General features: G+C 51.1%; 7 protein-coding genes across 7 annotated transcripts; 6 read left to right on the top strand and 1 right to left on the bottom strand.

Annotated features, from left to right (window-relative positions):
• Positions 1 to 748: 748 nt before the first annotated feature.
• Positions 749 to 1758, top strand: CC84DRAFT_1220361 (O-methyltransferase; the record flags this gene model as incomplete). Its single annotated transcript, XM_018183161.1, has 4 exons — positions 749 to 907; positions 965 to 1142; positions 1203 to 1517; positions 1571 to 1758. The coding sequence occupies 4 exons, from the start codon at positions 749 to 751 to the stop codon at positions 1756 to 1758; spliced, it is 840 nt and encodes a 279-aa protein (XP_018032355.1).
• A 294-nt stretch (positions 1759 to 2052) lies between these two features.
• On the top strand, positions 2053 to 3315 carry CC84DRAFT_1152113 (aldo/keto reductase; the record flags this gene model as incomplete). The annotated part of the gene is made up of 5 exons (XM_018176789.1): positions 2053 to 2137; positions 2193 to 2347; positions 2407 to 2546; positions 2595 to 2657; positions 2707 to 3315. 5 exons carry the CDS (start codon positions 2053 to 2055, stop codon positions 3287 to 3289), a joined length of 1026 nt encoding a protein of 341 aa, XP_018032354.1. The 3' UTR covers positions 3290 to 3315.
• Positions 3316 to 4202: 887 nt separating this feature from the next.
• On the top strand, positions 4203 to 7515 carry CC84DRAFT_1262027 (acetyl-CoA synthetase-like protein; the record flags this gene model as incomplete). The annotated part of the gene is made up of 4 exons (XM_018185118.1): positions 4203 to 4430; positions 4485 to 6200; positions 6253 to 6930; positions 6994 to 7515. 4 exons carry the CDS (start codon positions 4203 to 4205, stop codon positions 7462 to 7464), a joined length of 3093 nt encoding a protein of 1030 aa, XP_018032353.1. The 3' UTR covers positions 7465 to 7515.
• A 382-nt stretch (positions 7516 to 7897) lies between these two features.
• CC84DRAFT_1098971 (uncharacterized protein) lies at positions 7898 to 10288 on the top strand (the record flags this gene model as incomplete). The annotated part of the gene is made up of 2 exons (XM_018174797.1): positions 7898 to 8031; positions 8143 to 10288. The coding sequence occupies 2 exons, from the start codon at positions 7898 to 7900 to the stop codon at positions 10286 to 10288; spliced, it is 2280 nt and encodes a 759-aa protein (XP_018032352.1).
• A 195-nt stretch (positions 10289 to 10483) lies between these two features.
• Positions 10484 to 11950, top strand: CC84DRAFT_977415 (alcohol dehydrogenase 1). The gene is made up of 4 exons (XM_018188034.1): positions 10484 to 10853; positions 10917 to 11029; positions 11095 to 11175; positions 11243 to 11950. The coding sequence occupies exons 1-4, from the start codon at positions 10678 to 10680 to the stop codon at positions 11887 to 11889; spliced, it is 1017 nt and encodes a 338-aa protein (XP_018032351.1). The 5' UTR covers positions 10484 to 10677; the 3' UTR covers positions 11890 to 11950.
• A 516-nt stretch (positions 11951 to 12466) lies between these two features.
• Positions 12467 to 14359, bottom strand: CC84DRAFT_1251977 (MFS general substrate transporter; the record flags this gene model as incomplete). The annotated part of the gene is made up of 3 exons (XM_018184351.1): positions 13800 to 14359; positions 13602 to 13746; positions 12467 to 13540 (listed from the first exon to the last, which is right to left on the bottom strand). The coding sequence occupies exons 1-3, from the start codon at positions 14258 to 14260 to the stop codon at positions 12467 to 12469; spliced, it is 1680 nt and encodes a 559-aa protein (XP_018032350.1). The 5' UTR covers positions 14261 to 14359.
• Positions 14360 to 15914: 1555 nt separating this feature from the next.
• On the top strand, positions 15915 to 17910 carry CC84DRAFT_1178959 (glucose-methanol-choline oxidoreductase; the record flags this gene model as incomplete). Its single annotated transcript, XM_018180375.1, has 3 exons — positions 15915 to 16262; positions 16319 to 17783; positions 17897 to 17910. 3 exons carry the CDS (start codon positions 15915 to 15917, stop codon positions 17908 to 17910), a joined length of 1827 nt encoding a protein of 608 aa, XP_018032349.1.
• Positions 17911 to 18832: the final 922 nt, after the last annotated feature.

Genomic DNA, 18832 nt, shown 5'->3' with positions numbered 1-18832 from the left:
TCCCTAAAAGTTCTTAGATCTATGCTACTATACCTCTTTTGAGACCCTGTATCGAGTACTCCCGGAGTCTTATTTCACTAACAATCGCGATTCAGAGAGTGATCTGAATCACCGAAACCGGGTACGTCGATCGGTTCAAACGTATTCGGCTTTAATAGAAGGCTGTACCTGGGACTATTGTATAGGGTTTGCCGATTAGCTAGCTTCGGCAAGAGCTGTACGTGCTATCGGCATTGCGATCATGTCCAATCAGATCCCAGAAAACTCTTTGCAGGACATAACATGAACCGTGGTTTGCTACCTGCATAAGCGGCCCCCAAGTTGGATCAATTACCCACCATGTTATGCTTATCGCTATAGCAATGGACTGTTGGAGTTCGATTCGACTACTCTAAGTGGGACTATGCGCATCGTAAAACCTGAAGGTAAGCGAACTCACATCTTGAATGGGAACGGAGATCCTGAACCGGTAACCGCTGAGCTTACTGAAACTCTTATTTGCCTATCAACTACCGTAAAACTGCCGAACGCGCTGTCCACCGTACTTCCATATCAATCAGCGCTATCCGAACTCAGATACCGGAGCTACATGCGCTACAGCCATCTAGACCAAGAGTCGGGCTGAGATGGACTCTCGGAGTGCTTCCCTATCTCAGTACTGTTGGCTCAATGCTTGGTATGCAACTGCACATGCGGAACTATTTGCGGTGTTACGCAGCCCAAGATGCGGGGATTGTGTTTCCCCAAGATGGTGTCGGGAAGAGGATATAAGGACTGGCAATGCTTGGTTCAGTGCAAACGATCACCTTCGACAGAAGCAACAAACTCCTCGTCCATTACGCGAACAGGTTTTAGGCTTTCTACACACACCGCCGTCAAGATGCTCACCAGTGTTTTGTCCTTTACCGTACGTTCTCACTCAGCCCCAACGGATCTATCCGAGGACAAGATTAACCCAAAATAGCCGGAGATGGCCGCAACCGTCACCGAGTACTGCACCAACAGCTCCAACGATGTTTCAGGTGACATGAAGGAGCTCTGGGACTGGACTGTAGGCGAGTTTGAAGACTCTGACAAGATGTCATCACCCCTCCAAGGGGCCACCATGCAATTTCTCGCACAGCTATTGGGCGCCAAGCGAAGTCAGTTCTCGCCCTTCAGCCAAAGCAACTTCCGCCGTTGAATCTGACCCGTATCCCTAGTTCTTGAGATCGGCTGCTACTCCGGCTACAGCGCTTTGGCCTGGTACGAGGCTACCAAGCAAACTAACGCTGAGATCATCACCCTGGAACTGGATCCCAAGATGATCGCAGCTTCGCGTCGAACCATTGCCAAGTACAAAATGGCTGACCGAGTCCATCTGATTGAGGGAAAGGCGCAGGACTCCATCGAAACACTGACGGGCACGTTCGACATCATCTTCGTCGATGCGAACAAAGATGGCTACGAGACCTACGTGAAACAGATCCTGGACAAGAAGCTTCTGTCGCCCAATGGACTGATCATGTGCGACAATGGTAAGACGTCCTGAATGCTTGGTTCCAGCTGAGATGCTAACTTCTACTCCTAGTCTTCGCTCGTGGCATGACCATCTCCACCGAAGCCAATCCCCATCTGCCAGGAAAGGTTCGGCCTTACTGGACGGAGTGCGGAAAGGCTCTCAAGAGGTTCAACAATTTTTGCAAGAACGATCCCAGAATTGACACTGTCCTCATGCCGGTGTACGACGGTGTTACTTTCATCAAGTGGAAGCAGTAAGCAGCGCACCCGGATGGTGTAACTCGGAGGGACCGATGCTGTGTGACGATGATCCTTAGAAGTACGCTCCTTACGTAGCCAATCATGAAGTAAAATTTGAGTTCTCAAATTTGTTCGCAATGTCACTCCGTGAATGCCTGGAAGGAGTTTCGGAGAGTGCGTGGTCCGATATGACGTCATTGCAGCTGCATATGTACCACCACAATCATAGAAATTTGGCCGAAATACTTATGTCACCGTGTGTTCTTGAGCGCGCAACTCTGCGGATTCCAGTCTTTGTCAATAGTGATCGCCATGGCTAGCAAGTTACCCACCCGCCGTCTCGGCCGCGACGGCCCCGAGATCCCGGTTCTCGGTCTCGGACTTATGGGTTTAAGCTGTGAGTAAAACAACTGACAGACAATTATAGAATTGTATGTTTATGTCAATTGAAGCGTTCTACGGAACTCCTCCCCCTGATGAAGAGCGTCTAAAATTCCTCGATAGAGCATACGAACTGGGTTGCACGCATTGGGATTCTGCGGCGCTCTACGGAGATAGCGAAGAGCTGTTGGGCAAATGGTTTCAGCGAACGGGAAAGCGCAATGAGGTTGGTTTTCCACAATTCGAGATGCTGCATAGTCGGCACCTTTTGCTGACTTTCTATAGATCTTCCTCGCCACCAAGTTTGGCAATCACGTTACACCAGAAGGTGGTCGGGAGATCCGGAATGAACCTGAGTACATCCGGCAATCAGTTCTTACGAGTCTTGAACGGGTAAAGACGGATTACATTGACCTTCTTTATTGGTAAATACGCAGTATACGTTTTCGTCGAATCTTCTAACATGCGTACAGCCATCGCTTCAGTGGCAAGACTCCAGTGGAGGACATCGTCGCGACGATGAAAGAATTTATTGAGTGAGTTTTTACCATATGTGGCGTATATTTACAGGCTGAAATCTCAAAGCTCAGGAAAAGTGCGATATCTGGGTCTCAGCGAATGCGGCGTGGATACGCTACAACGGGCAAGCAAGATCCATCAGATATCAGCTTATCAGATCGAGTACAGTCCATTCTCCATGGAAATTGAGAAAGAAGAAGTGGGCTTGTTGAAGACGTGCCGCGAGCTTGGAATAGCCACGATTGCGTATTCTCCGTTGGGCCGCGGGATGCTGACCGGGCAATACAAGTCGATCGACGACTTCGATGAAAACGACTTCAGGCGCTCCATCCCAAGATTCTCTGCCGAGAACTTCGATAAGAACATCCAGTTGGTCAACACCCTCAAGTCTATGGCGGACAAGAAGGGGTGTACTCCCGGTCAGCTGACCTTGGCATGGATGATGGACCAGGGCGATGATATCTTCCCTATTCCCGGAACGAAAAAGATTCCATACCTAGAGGAGAATGTTGGTGCCTGCCAAGTCTCTTTTACACCGGCTGAGAATGCCCAGATCAGGCAGGCAATTGAGAATGCCGAGGTACATGGCACTCGCGTGGCAGAGTCATTGATGGGTGCGCTCGTAATGGATACACCGCAACCTCAGTAGTAATTTCAAAGCAATTTTATGCAACCATGTCTGACGTTTTCGCATAAAACTTGTTTGGAGTGTATACATAACGCAAGATAGATGATCACGAGCAACATTTCAACTGTGGACATCAATGCAGACACAGATACGGCGCAACAATCACCACATGTGCCTGTCCTGGCATGATTTGATAGTCTCTCAAGCCAATTGATAACCATCTCACACACTACATGGATTAAACGAGGACAGGAGATCCGGAGCTTACTCCAGCATGTCTTATCGTTATATTCGACCTTCGCAAAACAATTCCAGCGAATCCGATCGGAGCAACACTTGAAAGTGCATTGATGAAACGCGGGCTCGGCAATCTTCATGTTATACACGTTTTGCAAGGGAACGTTTTGCTAACGTGAGAACACGCGGCCCATGCCGGCGGTCAGATCGTATGCAAGGGAGACTGCGTGCTGCAGCTACATTCCATTCGGATTGGACGACTCAAGCTTGTACCTTTAAGGCTTCTCGATGGACGGGAAAAACTATTTCTGCTGGGAATATTACCGGATGTTGGTGCACCAACGAGGAGTCCGGTCCCAACACTCTGGTTCGTAAGCCCAAAGGATAATCCCCAAATTGATAAACCTACCGCCTCTGTGGCGCTTCGGCCGAGAGACCTGATGCTCGCCTTTCGCGTCGTATTCGGCGACAGTTTGAGCCGAGAGCACCTGAAAACGGAGGTCTCGGAGTCAACGCTTTAAGGACACGGCGAAAACGTCGAGCAGTTTCACATGCTAACTGTGTTTACTTGTGGCTGGCGTAACACTGGCAATGAGGCTTGTGCGGAAAATAGATGGGGTCCAAAAGTTCTACCTCAGATAGATTTTTATAAGACGTGAAAATACATCGCTAAACCCATCAATGCGGCTCGAAAACAATGGCTCACTTGACGCAAGACCACGTCCAATATCTTTACGACACGTTTGGGGAGCTAAAAGTGCTGGACGACATCATACAGCATCGTGCAGCCGATAAAGTTCCAGCACCTATCCTTGGGTACCCCAAGGGTCACACCGCCGATGACTACGAACGGTTTACCGGCCGCCAGCTTGATGCATTTGTTGATGCAGCAGCCAAGCACTTCCTAGCGAATGGACTCAAAGCAGTAAGCATCTAGAAAGCATGATCGCAGCTTCACACTGCTAACGGCTGAACACAGAGCTCCAACCAAACTGTCGCAATTTATACTCCGTCAAACTTGGACTTCGTCGTCACTCTTTTCGCGCTTAGTCGAATTGGATACACTGTGCTATGCCTCTCTCTTAGGCTCGCGCCCATAGCGATCGTCAATCTGCTCAGGCAAGCGGGATGTAGTACCATGGTACATGGTTATTCGCAACAGATCGAATCGATGATACAGGAAGTGGCACAGGAAGTCTCTCTTCAGACTCTACACACTCCGGGAAGGAAAGTGTATGAAATTCCGATCAAGGAGCCGCGGTTTCAACGCGTATACAACAGAGATGAGGAGACCAACAGAGTCGCGTTGGTCATGCACTCATCCGGTTCAACTGGTTTACCGAAACCTGTCTTTCTGAGCCACAAAAACGTTTTGTGCCACCCAGTCCAAGGCGCCGGTGTCGATAATTTCGGTGCGCTTCCTCTTTACCACATGTATGGAATTTCCACGATGCTGCAGGCGATGTACATGAGGAAAATAGCGTACATGTTCAACCAATCGCTCCCAATGACTGCCGACAACCTTATCGCGGCCATCCAAGCCATTCGACCGCAGGCAATTCACACAGTTCCTTACGCCCTGGGACTCCTAGCAGAGCAGACTCGCGGTGTGGAATGCCTTAAAGCCTGCAAGTTTGTAACTGCCGCATCTGCACGAACACCGGATGAACTGGGGGATAGACTGGTAGAAGCAGGAGTCAACCTTGGCGTTGTTTATGGAACGACTGAATGTGGTCTTGCAGGCGATACTATGCGGCGCGGGCCTGGCGACAATTCCTGGAACTATATCCGACTTTACCCGAATGTCAGGAAATTTGTCGAAATGCGACCGGTCGGAGGTGGCCAATACGAATGTATCTATCTCAGAGGACACCCAGGCTTGTCTTCTACCTCACTGGAAAGTGAAACGGATGGCTCGTGGCGGAGTAAGGATATCTTCGTTCCTCATTCCACTGTTCTAGACGCCTGGAAGTATATCACCCGTACCGACGATCGCATCACTCTCATCAACGGCGAGAAGGTGCTACCGCTACCCATCGAAGGCTGTATCCGAGAAAACCATCTTGTTCGTGAGGCAGTCGTCATTGGCATCGACCGACCTATTCCCGGCCTGCTGGTCTTCAAATCTCATCTCGCTGATCAAATACCCGACGGCGAATACGTGGATTCGATATGGCCAACGATTCAGGACGCGAATGCGGCTGCGGAAAGCTTTTCGCAAATCACCAAAGACATGATTTGGGTATTTCTTTCAACCGAGGAATATCCTCGGACAGATAAGAACAGCATTATCCGAGCTCAGGTGTATCGTACGTTCGCACAACAGATCGACATGCTCTACGCGAGAATAGAGGCCCAAGAAGGCTGTCTCAAACTCAGCCTCCCTGCCATCGAAGAGTTCCTTCGAGAGACTTTCGAAGACATTGTCGGTGCTTCAATGCCTTCGGCTGAGACAGACTACTTCAGTGCGGGGGTCGACAGTCTGAGAGCCATTCAGATGAGGCGGATTATCCAAAAGACACTTGATTTGGGGGGTCATGAGCTAAGCCCTAATGTTGTTTACGAGTATCAGAGTCCGAAGAAGCTAGCGCAGTATCTACACTCGCTGCGTACTGGCACAAGCATGGCAGTTGATGGAGAGGCCGAGCTCATGGGCCAGCTCATAACAGATCATTCAACGTTCGGCGAGGTTGCGGTAAGTCTTTCCATAAAAGCACGGGACAGGAGCCGGAGGCTGATTTTTACAGATCCTTACCGGGGCCACGGGATCGCTCGGTGCCCACCTTCTGGATCAGATGATCTCTAGCAAGAGATTTCGAAAAGTCTACTGCTTCGTCCGCGGCGGAAAGCGAAGTCCACTGGACCGGGTGCTCGGGTCCCTGGAAGCAAGATGCATCGAGGTCAGCAAGTTTGCGAAAACCAAAATTGTGGCTTTGGAAGTCGATTTGAGCCTGCCCGATTTCGGGATCGGTGAAGCAATGATGGAGAAACTGAGGACGGAGGTAACCTTGATTCAACACCTCGCATGGCCGGTCAACTTCAACATCCCACTAGCGACGTTCCGGCCACACATAGCCGGGCTCCAGAACCTTCTCAAACTCTCGCTTGAGGTGTATCGGACAAAGTCCGCGTTGCTATTTTTCTGTTCATCTATTTCGACAGCCGCGAATACGCCACTCACTGGGCCCGTCCCGGATGAGGCGATCGAAGACTTCAATTTTGCCGCAGATACGGGCTATGCGAAATCCAAGCTGGTGGGCGAGCATATTGTGCGTAATGCTACACGAGCGGGCGCTCGTGGATATATATTGCGCATCGGACAAATTGTCGGTGATACGAAGAACGGCGTGTGGAACGACGAAGAGTTCATCCCTGCCATGATTCGCTCGGCGCTAACTATGAAGATGCTGCCAATGTTACACGAGGTAGGCCAGGCAACGCCTTCTAACGTTAGAGGCAAGAACGTTTACTGACCGCTTTTTGCACAGCAATGCTCATGGTTGCCGGTTGACACGCTTGCAGAAGCGATGATGGAGCTTACCGTAATGCTAGAACAAGAGCGAAGCCCGCTGGCATTGCACAGCACCAACCCGCCCATTTTCTTCAACATGGCAAATCCGGACGTGTTTTCGTGGAAAGACCTTTTGGCTGAGCTGAAGAAGGCAGGCCTACAGTTCAAGGTGGTACGATTCAATGAATGGCTGAAAGGGCTGCAGGCCAGCGCCGAACGGGGCAATGAGATACACAATCCTGCGGTAAAGTTAATCGACTACTACAGACAGCATTACTCGAGTAGCCTGGTGGAAACGAATGGCTTCACCGAGGGGACTACTATGTTCCGGACTGAGGCTGCGGAAAGATACACAACGGTACTAGCATCGCAGCCAGGTCTCATAGAAAGCGGGCATATTCAACGGTTTGTGGCAGGATGGAGGCAAAAGTGGGACCGGACGGTATGAGGTGCATCCCAAAATGGGCTGATGTATAAGGTAGAACGGTGAGGACGGCGTAGGTGGGTCGTGTAGTGTGAACTTTGTAGTCATCATATATAACGTGTCTCACCAGTAAGCTGCGCACCCCACCAAAATCGCGACCAGGGTCGGCTGAGGTAGTGCACGGGCCACTTACTCACGTGAAACAAGGTTGTCAGCTCGACGCTTCTGCGGTCAGCTTACCCGACCCAAACTTCGGTGCCTCCTGTTGCACAGTCACGCCCTTCTCTTGGGCTACCCTCGATTAGCAGAGCCTCGAGAACACCTTCATCTGGACTCGCTCCCCTCGACCGGCTTCTTTTAATGGAATACCATAGGTAACTTGTGTTGCGTAACTTGTCCTGCCAAGTTTCTGTAGCCTACGAAGTAGTTAGCACTGCTTCAAGACTATGCCCGGAACATGTTCAGCACATTTGTAGGGACCCCGCAGTCCCTAACAGGAAGCAATAAGGATGTGACGGATGGTGGAGCGTTTGCCGCTCAGCAGCCTTCCCCCAGGCAAAGGCGTCATCAAGTGGCTCGGGCATGTGAATGGTGAGTGCCTATGGCCATCTCCTTCCCCATGTCGTTTCTTCGCATATCAGCCTCTTTGGGCCCGCTCCACTCTCCAAGTAACTTGATGAGTTGCTAACCTCATTTTTGAAGGTGTCGAATACAACGTGTCAAATGCGACAACAATGTCCCTTGCGGTAACTGTCAAAGCAAAGACAGGCATTGCAGCGACCGAGCGTCGGGCGAACTCCGCAGCCTACCCCACGCGTACAGAGAGATCGAGAGGCTACGGCAGAGGGTACGCGACCTCGAAGCCCAATTGGAGGAAGGACGCCAAGCGAGTGAGGCCACACTACCATCCCCTCCCGTCTCTACGGGCAATGCATCACTTTCAAGTCGTGATACTTTCCGGACTCAGCCAAAACGACACTGGGATGGTGTGCACATCAGCACAGCCTATTCGCAGCAGAGGACCTGGTACGGCCCGTTTTCTTTGTTCTATTTCATCAGCCATATGAATAGATACCTCACCGCTGCCCTGCAACAGCCGCATCTAGATAAGCACATCCAACCCAACTCTGTGGCGAAGACATTCTGGTCTCCGGATTGCAACAACCTCAAGGGAAATGAAGGTTCCCAGCCCCAGAGCGATGGCCATTTGGTGAATCCCGACCAGTGTTTGACTGCAGTCCAAGAAGAGTATTTCCTCAATCTATTTTGGGAATCCCACCATACCTCCTTGCCGATTCTGAGTGAGGTCGAATTTAAGGAGCATTGCAAGGGCCTGTGGGCCACACCAGGCAAACCACGGCTGCCGTCTGCCCTTGTCGATATAGTCATTGCTATGAGTATGCAGTATGGCATGGCCACCCGCCCAAGAACCTTTTCAGGCACTGAGGTTGGCGCAGACGATCCTACAATTGCGGGACGTTGGTATTACCGCCGATGCCAAGCTCTGTTGAGCAAAGATCTCGAGTCTCCGACTATCAGCACCGTCCAGTGTCAGATACTCTCGGTCATCTACCTTTGCTGCGCTTCATTCCAGAACATGGCCCACAGCACGCTTGCCATAGCAATCCGAACAGCCAATATGCTCGGTTTGCACATGGAACCACCGGCTGACATGCCAAGCGCTGAGCGAGAGCTACGCAAAAGAATCTGGTGGTCACTGTGCACCGTCGAGAGCAAGACCTGCATGAAGCTGGATCGTCCGTTTTCTACTTGTTTGTCGCCCCGCTACTGTGAACTACCGGCGGATGACCATGAAACCGCAAGAATGGCGGGCTCCAACTTCGCCACTTTGGACGAAAACGTCACCTGGCTCACGTACAACTCACAGCATACAAAGCTGGTTCTTGTTACAAGATCAATATACACAGCACTATTTGACCACTGTTTGGAAGTCTTCTCGGGCGAGAATGGAGGACTGATATACGACGACCCACCAGCCTTGAAGCGATGCGCCGAATTCTTCACCACTAGTATCCAACCTCTTCGGGCGTGGGCTCAGGACGTACCGGACGCTTTGAAGACGGAGCGCAAGGGCAACGGAGTTTCCTTCTCGACGGACCTCTCTACGCTTGCTGTGGAGCAATTTGCGCCGCTGTGGGTCCAGCGCCAACGCCTACTCCTAGAATTGATGTATCACAACCTTTCCATGAATCTTCACCGCCCGTTCATCGTATTCCCGATAGCTCCACATCTTGCCGAGGCTTCCAGCCTTGCGCATGCCCTGTCGGCCGCAGAGCACGGCATGGCACTCACCAATATCATGCACCAGATAATGACGCAGACCGACATTCTGGCCGGTTGGCACGAGGCCTTCCAATGGCAGTGGAATGCAGCCATCACACTAGTCGGATATCTACTTGCGTCGCCTACCTCTAACTCGACAGCCCTGGTCCGACAGGCCATCGACCGCGCCTTAGTCGTTTTTGGAGTCTTTGGCCGTAGCTTTGCGGCTGCGGCTAGTGCTGCAGCTGTTGTGCGAGATCTGGCAGAGAAGACGGATTTGCTGAAGGAGCGCGCCCGTCTGGAGGGCGCGCAGGGAAGCGAGGCTGCCCTGACAGTAACCAACCTCGCAGGCAATTATCCAAACCACGTGCCCCAGGGCAACGGCGGATTCCTAGAGACGGGAGGCCAGGATTACATGACTAATGGGATGCTGAATCTGATGGATGAGGTCAACATGGCGGCGATGCAGGACGTGCTCCCGGCGCGGTCAATGGACATGGAGTTCATGGGGGATGGGTCCGACGGTGGCTTTGACATGCAGTTTCTACCTTTCATGTCGATTTGACCACGTGTAGGTTTCTTTGTTCGAACGTTGCTACATCAGCCGTATTCGGGGATAGAAGGATGCTAGTTGACCTGGATATACCGGTACGGCGTTCTAATCGGATTTAGGAGATAACCGCTTGGAGCTTTTCTTTAGTTTACACGGTACGACACTTATGCGCCGTTGCACGGGCCCATGTCGGTTCTACCCGGCGAGTGTCTCACTCGAACAACTCCGATTTCCCCTTCCGGGTCGCGCACTAGGGGACGTCATTGCCTCCCCTCCTTGACTTTTGTTCGCGCCTAGAATATTTAGTCTTCATCATCTACTGCTTCTCCTCTTGCCATTCACCTCCCGCACGCAAACTACAGCTTCAACCTCAACTCCAACACTCAACCGCTTCCATCGCCATGTCTCTCCCGCAAACCTATAAGCAGGCAGTTTTCAAAGCGCAGGGGCAGCCTCTCGTCATCGAAGAAGCGCCCTTGAAGCTGCCTGGCAAGGGTGAGCTTCTCGTCAAGGTAGAGGCTTGCGGTGTCTGCTTCTCCGACATGTTTGCCCAGCAGAACATCATGGGCGGCGGATTGTGAGTTTCAGCCCCACAAGGCCATACACTCTTCCAGAAGTATACTCAACGACATGACTATAGCCCGATGGTACCCGGCCACGAGATTGTCGGTAAAGTTGCTGCTATTGGAGAGGGCGTCGAACTATGGAAGGAAGGCGACCGCGTTGGCGGAGGCTGGCATGGCGGACACGACGGTGCGTACAATTTTTTCTGCACTTAGAATTGTTCGAGGCTGAATTTGAACTGACATGTGATGCAGGCGTCTGCAAGGCGTGCAAGAAGGGATTTTTTCAGATGTGTGATAACCAGGTCATCAACGGCGAGACAAAGGCTGGTGGCTGTGAGTACACAAAGATCTTCCCATGCATCAAGAATTTGGCAGCTGATTCACATTTTCTCAATCTCAGACGCTGAATATGTTCTACTACGCTCGGAAGCTGCCATTCGGGTTCCCGCCCACGTCGATGCTGCCAAATACGCTCCCATCATGTGCGCTGGTCTGACATGCTTCAACTCTATTCGCAACATGAACATCGGGGTCGGAGAGACGGTCGCTGTTCAAGGATTGGGCGGGCTAGGTCATCTGGCGATTCAATACGCAGCTCGCTTCGGATACCGGGTTGTTGCTATCTCGCGAGGTGGAGACAAGGAAGCTTTCGCACGCGAACTCGGCGCGCACGAGTACATTGACTCAAGCAAAGGAGATGCAGGGGAGGCGCTCCAGAATCTGGGTGGAGCGAAGCTCGTTGTCACTACATCCCCCAGTGCTGATGTCATTTCACCACTGTTGAAGGGCTTAGGCATTTTGGGCAAGCTGCTCATCTTGTCGGTTCCCGGAGAGGTTCCGGTGAACACTGGAGTCATGCTTCGCTATGCCTTGACTGTCCAAGTCTGGCCATGTGGCAGCGCAGTTGATGCCGAGGACACTATCCAATTCACCGAGCTGCAAGACATCAACTGCATGATCGAGAAGTTCCCCTTGGACAAGGCAAACGATGCCTTCAATCACATGATGAGTGGCAAGGTCCGATTTCGAGCTGTCATCACGATGTGAGAGCGGTCTGCATGAAGGAATTTTGGCGGATTCACAACACTTTCAGTCTTCCACTAATCGTGGCTGGCTTGGGAGGCTAAGTTCTACAAGTTGGAGCATCCCAGTATAGCGAACTTCCATGCTTACTGTATTTTCTTTGGGAATTGCTCGTTGCATTCCTGGTCATATGCGAACACTAGAAGATTGCGAAAATCAAAATATCCTCCTTCATTCTCTCTTGATTTGATGCACTTTCGCCGTGACTTCGCAACACCGCTATAACCAGAGGACGTGAAACTACTTGAAATACTCCCAATATCAATATCGCTAGAGGCAAGAGCGCATCGTAAGCATGCTCTTGGAGTTCCGTCCAAATTTGGAGTAACGGAACAAAATGATCGAGCGAAAATTCATGGTCCTTAACCAACGGAGAGGCCTATAGAGGTATTGAATTAAATTAATGAAAACCTTCATTTCCAAATCGTACAGACCTTAGTATACTTTTTGAGATACCGCGCCCAACCGAAGAAACCTTTCAATCTAAAAATTGGAACGAGAGAGACCGCTAGCCCCTAATAAGCCCTTTACGCAACCATTCCTACCCCTCAGACTCCATGCCCGCTCCACCCGAATCCTCACCCTTAGACGTCAAGAATCGGGCACGAGTGAGGAAGAACGAGCAAACGGTCCAAAGCACACCAGCAGCAACAACCAGAAGCCAAATGTTGCTGATAGCATCGACGATAACATCAACGGCCTGGGCATGGACTTCTGGAGTGACACGTTCGAGCACAGCACTGCGCGCACCGGCGATTGCACCCCGAACCTCCTCATCCATGTACCCCGGGCCCAGCACATTTTTCATGCCGTTGAAGGCGAGACCTTGGAAAATAGCGCTAGCGACCACAAGACCAATCAATTGGCTGGATCCTTGGGAGATATTGATGTACTGAATAAGTTCGGGTTCCCTCTTCGCCGGAACGAGGAGATGGCCGACTGCGTATGGTGCCTGACTGCACGTCATGCCCAGGCCTAGAAGGACCGTGTAGCCGGCGATATTCGTGTTGGAAGTGTGAGCCTGTACGGTGTACATTGCCGCGCCGCCCGCCGTCAAAACCAGGCCGCTGAAGATGAACCACATCATGTGGTATCCGACTTTTGCCATGAATGCCCCGCAGATGAGTACGCTGACTACGTAGAAACAGATATACGGGAGCAGTCGGACTGCGGCTTCCGTTCCGGTGTCTCCGTCGACGAAGAGGTAGTATAGCGGGATGTAGTAGATGGAGATGAAGAGGGCGGATCCGCTGCACGACATGATGACGTAGAGAAGAATCAGTTGCGGGTTTCGCAGGAACTCGCATGGGAAGAGGCGGTTGTCTTCGTTGGTGAGAACGGAGTGGTACTGGGTTACGGCGAAGGCGACGGCGGTGACGGCGAAGACGACTATGAGCGCGATTGTGCGGCCGTGGTTCCAGTCCCAAAGGATGCCGCCGAATGTGAAGGCCACGGTGAAGCAGGAGAACATGGTGGCGCAGAGGAGGATGCCGAGCCAGTCCATGGATTTGACTTTTTCGGAAATGGTCATTTCTTGCTTGCGCGGGACGGACGGGAGGAGGAAGAAATAGATGGGGGAGGCCACAGCGAATATGACCAAGTTCAGATAGAATGCCTATTCGCGTCTCGTCAGCTACCAACGCATTGCCTATACTGGAATCATGTTTTTAACTTACCCATCTCCATGTCGCTGCGCTATCGGCTAAGAGACCCCCGACGACTGGTCCTAGAATGCATCCGCTACCGTAAACGAATCCGGTAACGCCAACGTAAAGTCCCTGCTCTTTAGGCTGGCTCAATACCGTGGAAAGATTCAGTGTTCTACATCTCGCTTAGCACATGTCTCGAGGGGGCCAGGAATCAACCAGACTCACCCCAGATACATCCCCGCGCCCCCAGCACCAGCCCATACTCGTCCCACGATCATGGCATCCATGTTAGGGGCGGCTCCGCATAATGCGCTGGCGGCTGCGAAATTCATCAGGCAGGCGATGAAGACCCATTTGTTATCGAACGTGCCAAAGGCTTTGCCGAGGGGGAGAATGAAGACGGTGGATCCCAGAGTGAAGCCGATGCCGAGCCAACCGAGCTGAGCAACATTTTGGAACGTGTCGGAGATGGGAGCTTGGATGTCGGCTACAATTGTCGTGTCCAGGCCGTAGAGAAGGTTCGCGGAGAAGATGGAGACGCAGACGAGAAACCAGCGGATGCCTCGTATGGCTCGCTTGGATTCTTTTTGCTCGCCATTGGTGTTTATGGGGGTCTGGCCTGAGTCGGTTGTCATGTCCTCGCGGCTGGGGGACTTCTCCATGTCGTCTTGACGTTGGTTGAACATGTTGGAGAAGTCGGTAGGATAGACACTAGGAAGCTGGCCGTGCCTCTTGTCGTGCTTGAAGACTTAGAGATTAGAAACAAGCACAAACAAGTACTTCACCAAAAAGGAACTGGCTATCTATGCACCAAGGGTCGTGGAAATAGTACTTGCCAAGGCCCGCTAACCGAGTAGGTGTTAGTTTTGCTTGCAAACAGCGACGACGTCTGAGGCCTAGCATACCTTCGACGCGTTAAATCGAACATCATTTTTAGTAATTCCAATACCCAAGCTCCAGATCAAAGCGGCATTGTTCAGCGAGGTTACGTAACGGCCCTAGCGCGCGCACGAAAGTGGCTGTTCCGGAGTCACTTCTCTTACGGCGCGTCGTGGTTTGGGTGACGGGGATCGCGCCTTGCCGAAAGGAGCATGACTCCGAAACTCCTTTCGGGAAGCGGACTTGCGGAGCGGCAGCATCGATACAGCTTCGAAGTGGACTTATCAATCTAGGAACCGGGGGAGCTCTTGTGTCTGTTATTCCCGATGTGTGCACAAAACTCAAAGCGAGATGAGCTGGAACATTCTCCTTCGTACTCCGTACCTCGGAGCAACTCCTTGATAGCTAGCCAGTCCCACTGAGCGAATGGTGATCCACATTGCTCGGTTGGCTCTCACGAGAGGAATCTCAGCTAGCTGAAGGCTTTCGTGTTAGTATTATCCAAAGTTTGTGTGTAGTAAAGAGCAGCCTCACCACGTGCTTCAAATGCCGGATGAATACTAAGAGAACCATAGCTCTCCACACCACTCAGGCCCTTTTGGACAAAAGCCTCCAGAAAATACGATAAAATCGATAAGCCCACCCCGAGTTCGTACTTCTCGGCCGCTTCATCGTAGATGATGAGGCTTAAAACAGATTCCTCATCTGGTCCCATGGCGTCTCAGATCGCCCCCAGATCCGCCACGGCCGCCGGCGGATATCTCAGGTGAATGTTTTCGCCTGGAATCCTTCACGAGTCTATCCTTGCCTGGATCATGTGGCGATCTAGCATTTCGCATTAGCTTCTGGAACGCGGTCGATTCAGGAACGATGCTCACATCATTGTTCCCACATGGTGAGGGAAATTTGCGAAGCTTATCCCCAGGACCACGAAGCAAAAACGCGGCAGCTAATTTTAAAATAAATTAAAACGAGATACACGCCTCACAAGTCTGATAGAGAGTTTCCTAAGGGAGCTTCAAACCTCAAGACAACAGAATCAATCCTAAACGGTCCGGATACTAGACCCTCAGGCGAATACGCAAGTCCCGCATGGTGCCGTGCGCCCTTAAGCATCCACACGGTAAATGGCGAACTAGCGTGGCTATTACGGTCAGATTCAAGCCTCAATCGAAGTCCGATGAGCAGAAGGATTCTCTAAGCAGGCAACGCCCGTTGCGAACGGACTCTTCTGGACGCGATGACTGTAATGGCACGTGGAATGGTCGGCGAGATGCGGACGAATGCGATGGCCAGACACGTCTTTTGATGCTCCTTCAATTTTCAGCCTTACTAGGCATTTGAGCAGTATATAGAGCAAGAATGACTTTGGGTTTCTCGAATCTCTAAGCTGTTAAGAGATCTCTTCCTTTCGCTTCAACATCAGTTTGTCTAGCTGGCAATTTTCCATTTGTTCCGACTATGCGAGTAGCACTCTTATCTGCAGCTTTGGCCGGCGCGGCTTTCGCTGCTCCTCATTATTCGTCTCTCAAAGCCCGACGACTGCTTGGATCATCCTTTGGTGTTCCGGGAGATAACCGAACCTTCGACTATGTAGTTGTCGGCGGTGGAACTGCTGGCTTGACAATCGCGACGAGGCTGGTGGAAGCGAAAGCTGGAACGGTGGCCGTGATTGAAGCCGGTTCGTTCTACGAGATCTTCAATTCCAATATTAGTCAAGTCCCCGCAACGGACGGTGCTTTTGCTGGGAAGGGAGAGAAGGACTGGCAGCCTCTGATTGATTGGGGGTATATGACTACTCCTCAAGTTGTAAGCTAGCCTATCATTGGTTGATGTTTGGTCGGTTGCTAAACCTTCCTGAATAGGGCGCGCTCAATGACTCTATTCACTACACGCGAGGAAAGGCGCTTGGAGGTAGTTCGGCCAGGAATTATATGCTCTATCAACGGGGCACCGAATCATCGTACGATATGTGGGCCGAACAGGTCGGAGATGACACTTTCAAGTGGGAAAGCTTCAAGCCGTACTTTGAGAAGAGCATCACCTATTCGCCTCCCAGGGAAGATTTGCGATTTACCAACGCGACGCCTTCCATCGATGACTGTACTCTCGGTCGCGAAGGGCCCCTTTCCGTTATCCACGCTCACTACGCCCAAGCCTTCGCCACATGGGCCACCAAGGGTTTTACTGAAATGGGCATTGATATCATTCCAGGGTTTCTTAACGGTTCACTGTTGGGCCAATCGTACGCCACATTTACCATCAACGCGAACACCAGCCTCCGTGACTCGTCGGAAACAGCTTTTCTTCAACGGTCGCTCAACAATCCCAACTATACAGTATACACACGTGCAATGGCCAAGCGACTCTTATTCAACAGCGACCCGACCCCGAAAGTAACTGGAGTGCTTGTTGACACCGAGGGCTTCGAATACATTCTTTCGGCACGGAAGGAAGTCATATTGACAGCCGGTGTCTTTGGTTCGCCTCAGCTGCTCCAGGTATCGGGAATCGGTCCAGCGGAGGTGCTCGAACCAGCAGGTGTGCCCATTTTGGTCGATCTACCAGGCGTTGGCCGCGGTATGCAGGATCACATCTATTTCGGTGTCTCTCACCGTGTCAACGCGCCCACACTTTCAGCTCTGCAATTTCCAGACTTTGCAGCAAAACAAGCGGTAGAGTTCAATACCCGTGCCGCCGGTATGTACTCGAATCCCACGTCTGACGCGGTCGCTTGGGAAAAGGTTCCTGCGCACCTTCGCTCGAGCATGTCCAATTCCACCTTGTCTATCCTGAGCCAGTATCCTGAGGACTGGCCCGAGATTGAGTATATTTCAATGGGCGCATTTGTTGGGTTCCAGGAAGACTCGCGCCGCGGCGACCCAGGCGACGGATTCAACTACGCCACTCTCGTGCTCGCACTATGCACACCTAGGTCTCGTGGCACAGTCACCATCACATCACCAGACACCTACACTGCACCTGAAATCAACCCAAATTTTCTGGTCGAACAAGCAGATGTCGATGTCTCAGTTGCAGCGTTCAAGCGAGCCCGCGAGTTCTGGGCTACGGACGCTCTGGCCGACTTCAAGCTCGGTGACGAATCCTTCCCTGGTATCCAAGTAGAATCGGATGCGCAGATCCTGGAAACGCTACAGCGAAGCTATAACACTATCTACCATGGCGCCTGTACCTGTGCCATGGGCCGTAGTAACGACAGCATGGCCGTTGTGGATACGGAGGCGAGAGTGTTTGGTGTGCACGGGCTGAGGGTGGTGGATGCTTCGTCGTTTCCGCTCTTGCCGCCTGGACATCCCCAGGCCACCGTTTGTGAGTTTTGAGATACTCGAACGTGTTGATGAATGTTAATACGTTCCAGATGCTTACGCGGAAAAGATGGCATGCGCTATTAGTAGGAAATGCTAGAGCTCTGTACTGCATAGTGTGCAATGGGTAGGGAGCGGAAATTCGTTTTGTTTGAGATTGGTACTACTTTCGAATATATATTGAATATATTAATAGAGTTGTTGAAATCCCTAATCCTGATGAATCTGGCCCTACGTAGATATTCTCCTTTATAATTAACTAGTTATAGGGGGCGTAGAAGGCTAGTAAGAACTTATACTTAGTGATATAGTTAATATAATGTGTTTACAAGCGAGCTGCGAATACAAGCGAGCTGCGAACCCCACCAACTTTCTACGACGCGTCACCTATCAACCATAATGGCTCAACCAACACTTATTCAATTGCCCTATAACGAAGCCGATATCTCCCTAGCTATCTTAGCTATCAATCAGAATCAGATCCAGAGCGTTAATCGCGCTGCAGCAACATTTAACGTTCCTAAAAGCACGCTTTATAGCTAACGCGCTGAAACTATTACGCGACGCGATTGTGAGCCTAAATTAAAGAAGCTTACTAAGCTAGAAGAGGAGGTTATTATTAAGCATATACTTAACCTAGATTCGCAAGGCTTTGCGCCTACTCTAGGTGCTATACAAGATATGGCGAATAAGCTGCTCGCTAAGCGTTACGCAGGCCACGTTGGCCAGTAGTGGCCTAGAAACCTTATTAGGCGAACAGATAGTCTCACAACGCGATTTAATTGAGCCTATAATCGATAGCGAGCCCTCTATGAGGACCCAATAGTTATATAGGCCTAGTTTAAGCTAGTAGCACGTATAAAGGCCACCTATAGTATCTATAATAAGGACACCTTTAACTTTAATGAGACTAGCTTTCTAATGGGCAAGATATCCTCCTAGCTAGTCGTTATAGGCTTAGAGAGACGTGATCGGCCAAAAGTAATCTAGCTAGGTAATTATAAGTGGGTAATGACGATCCATAGAATTAACACTACTAGGTAGGCAATCCTA

This window comes from Paraphaeosphaeria sporulosa, assembly GCF_001642045.1.
Source record: "Paraphaeosphaeria sporulosa strain AP3s5-JAC2a unplaced genomic scaffold CC84scaffold_9, whole genome shotgun sequence".
Classification (NCBI taxonomy): domain Eukaryota; kingdom Fungi; phylum Ascomycota; class Dothideomycetes; order Pleosporales; family Didymosphaeriaceae; genus Paraphaeosphaeria; species Paraphaeosphaeria sporulosa.
This window is presented reverse-complemented; position numbering and strand designations above follow the sequence as displayed.

Excerpts from the sequence above, each read along its gene's own strand:
- CC84DRAFT_977415 (XM_018188034.1), top strand. The coding sequence starts at position 10,678 with ATGTCTCTCCCGCAAACCTATAAGCAGGCAGTTTTCAAAGCGCAGGGG. Across the intron at positions 11,030-11,094 it reads CTGGCATGGCGGACACGACG|GCGTCTGCAAGGCGTGCAAG; the intron begins GTGCGTACAATT and ends CATGTGATGCAG. Across the intron at positions 11,176-11,242 it reads CGAGACAAAGGCTGGTGGCT|ACGCTGAATATGTTCTACTA; the intron begins GTGAGTACACAA and ends TCTCAATCTCAG.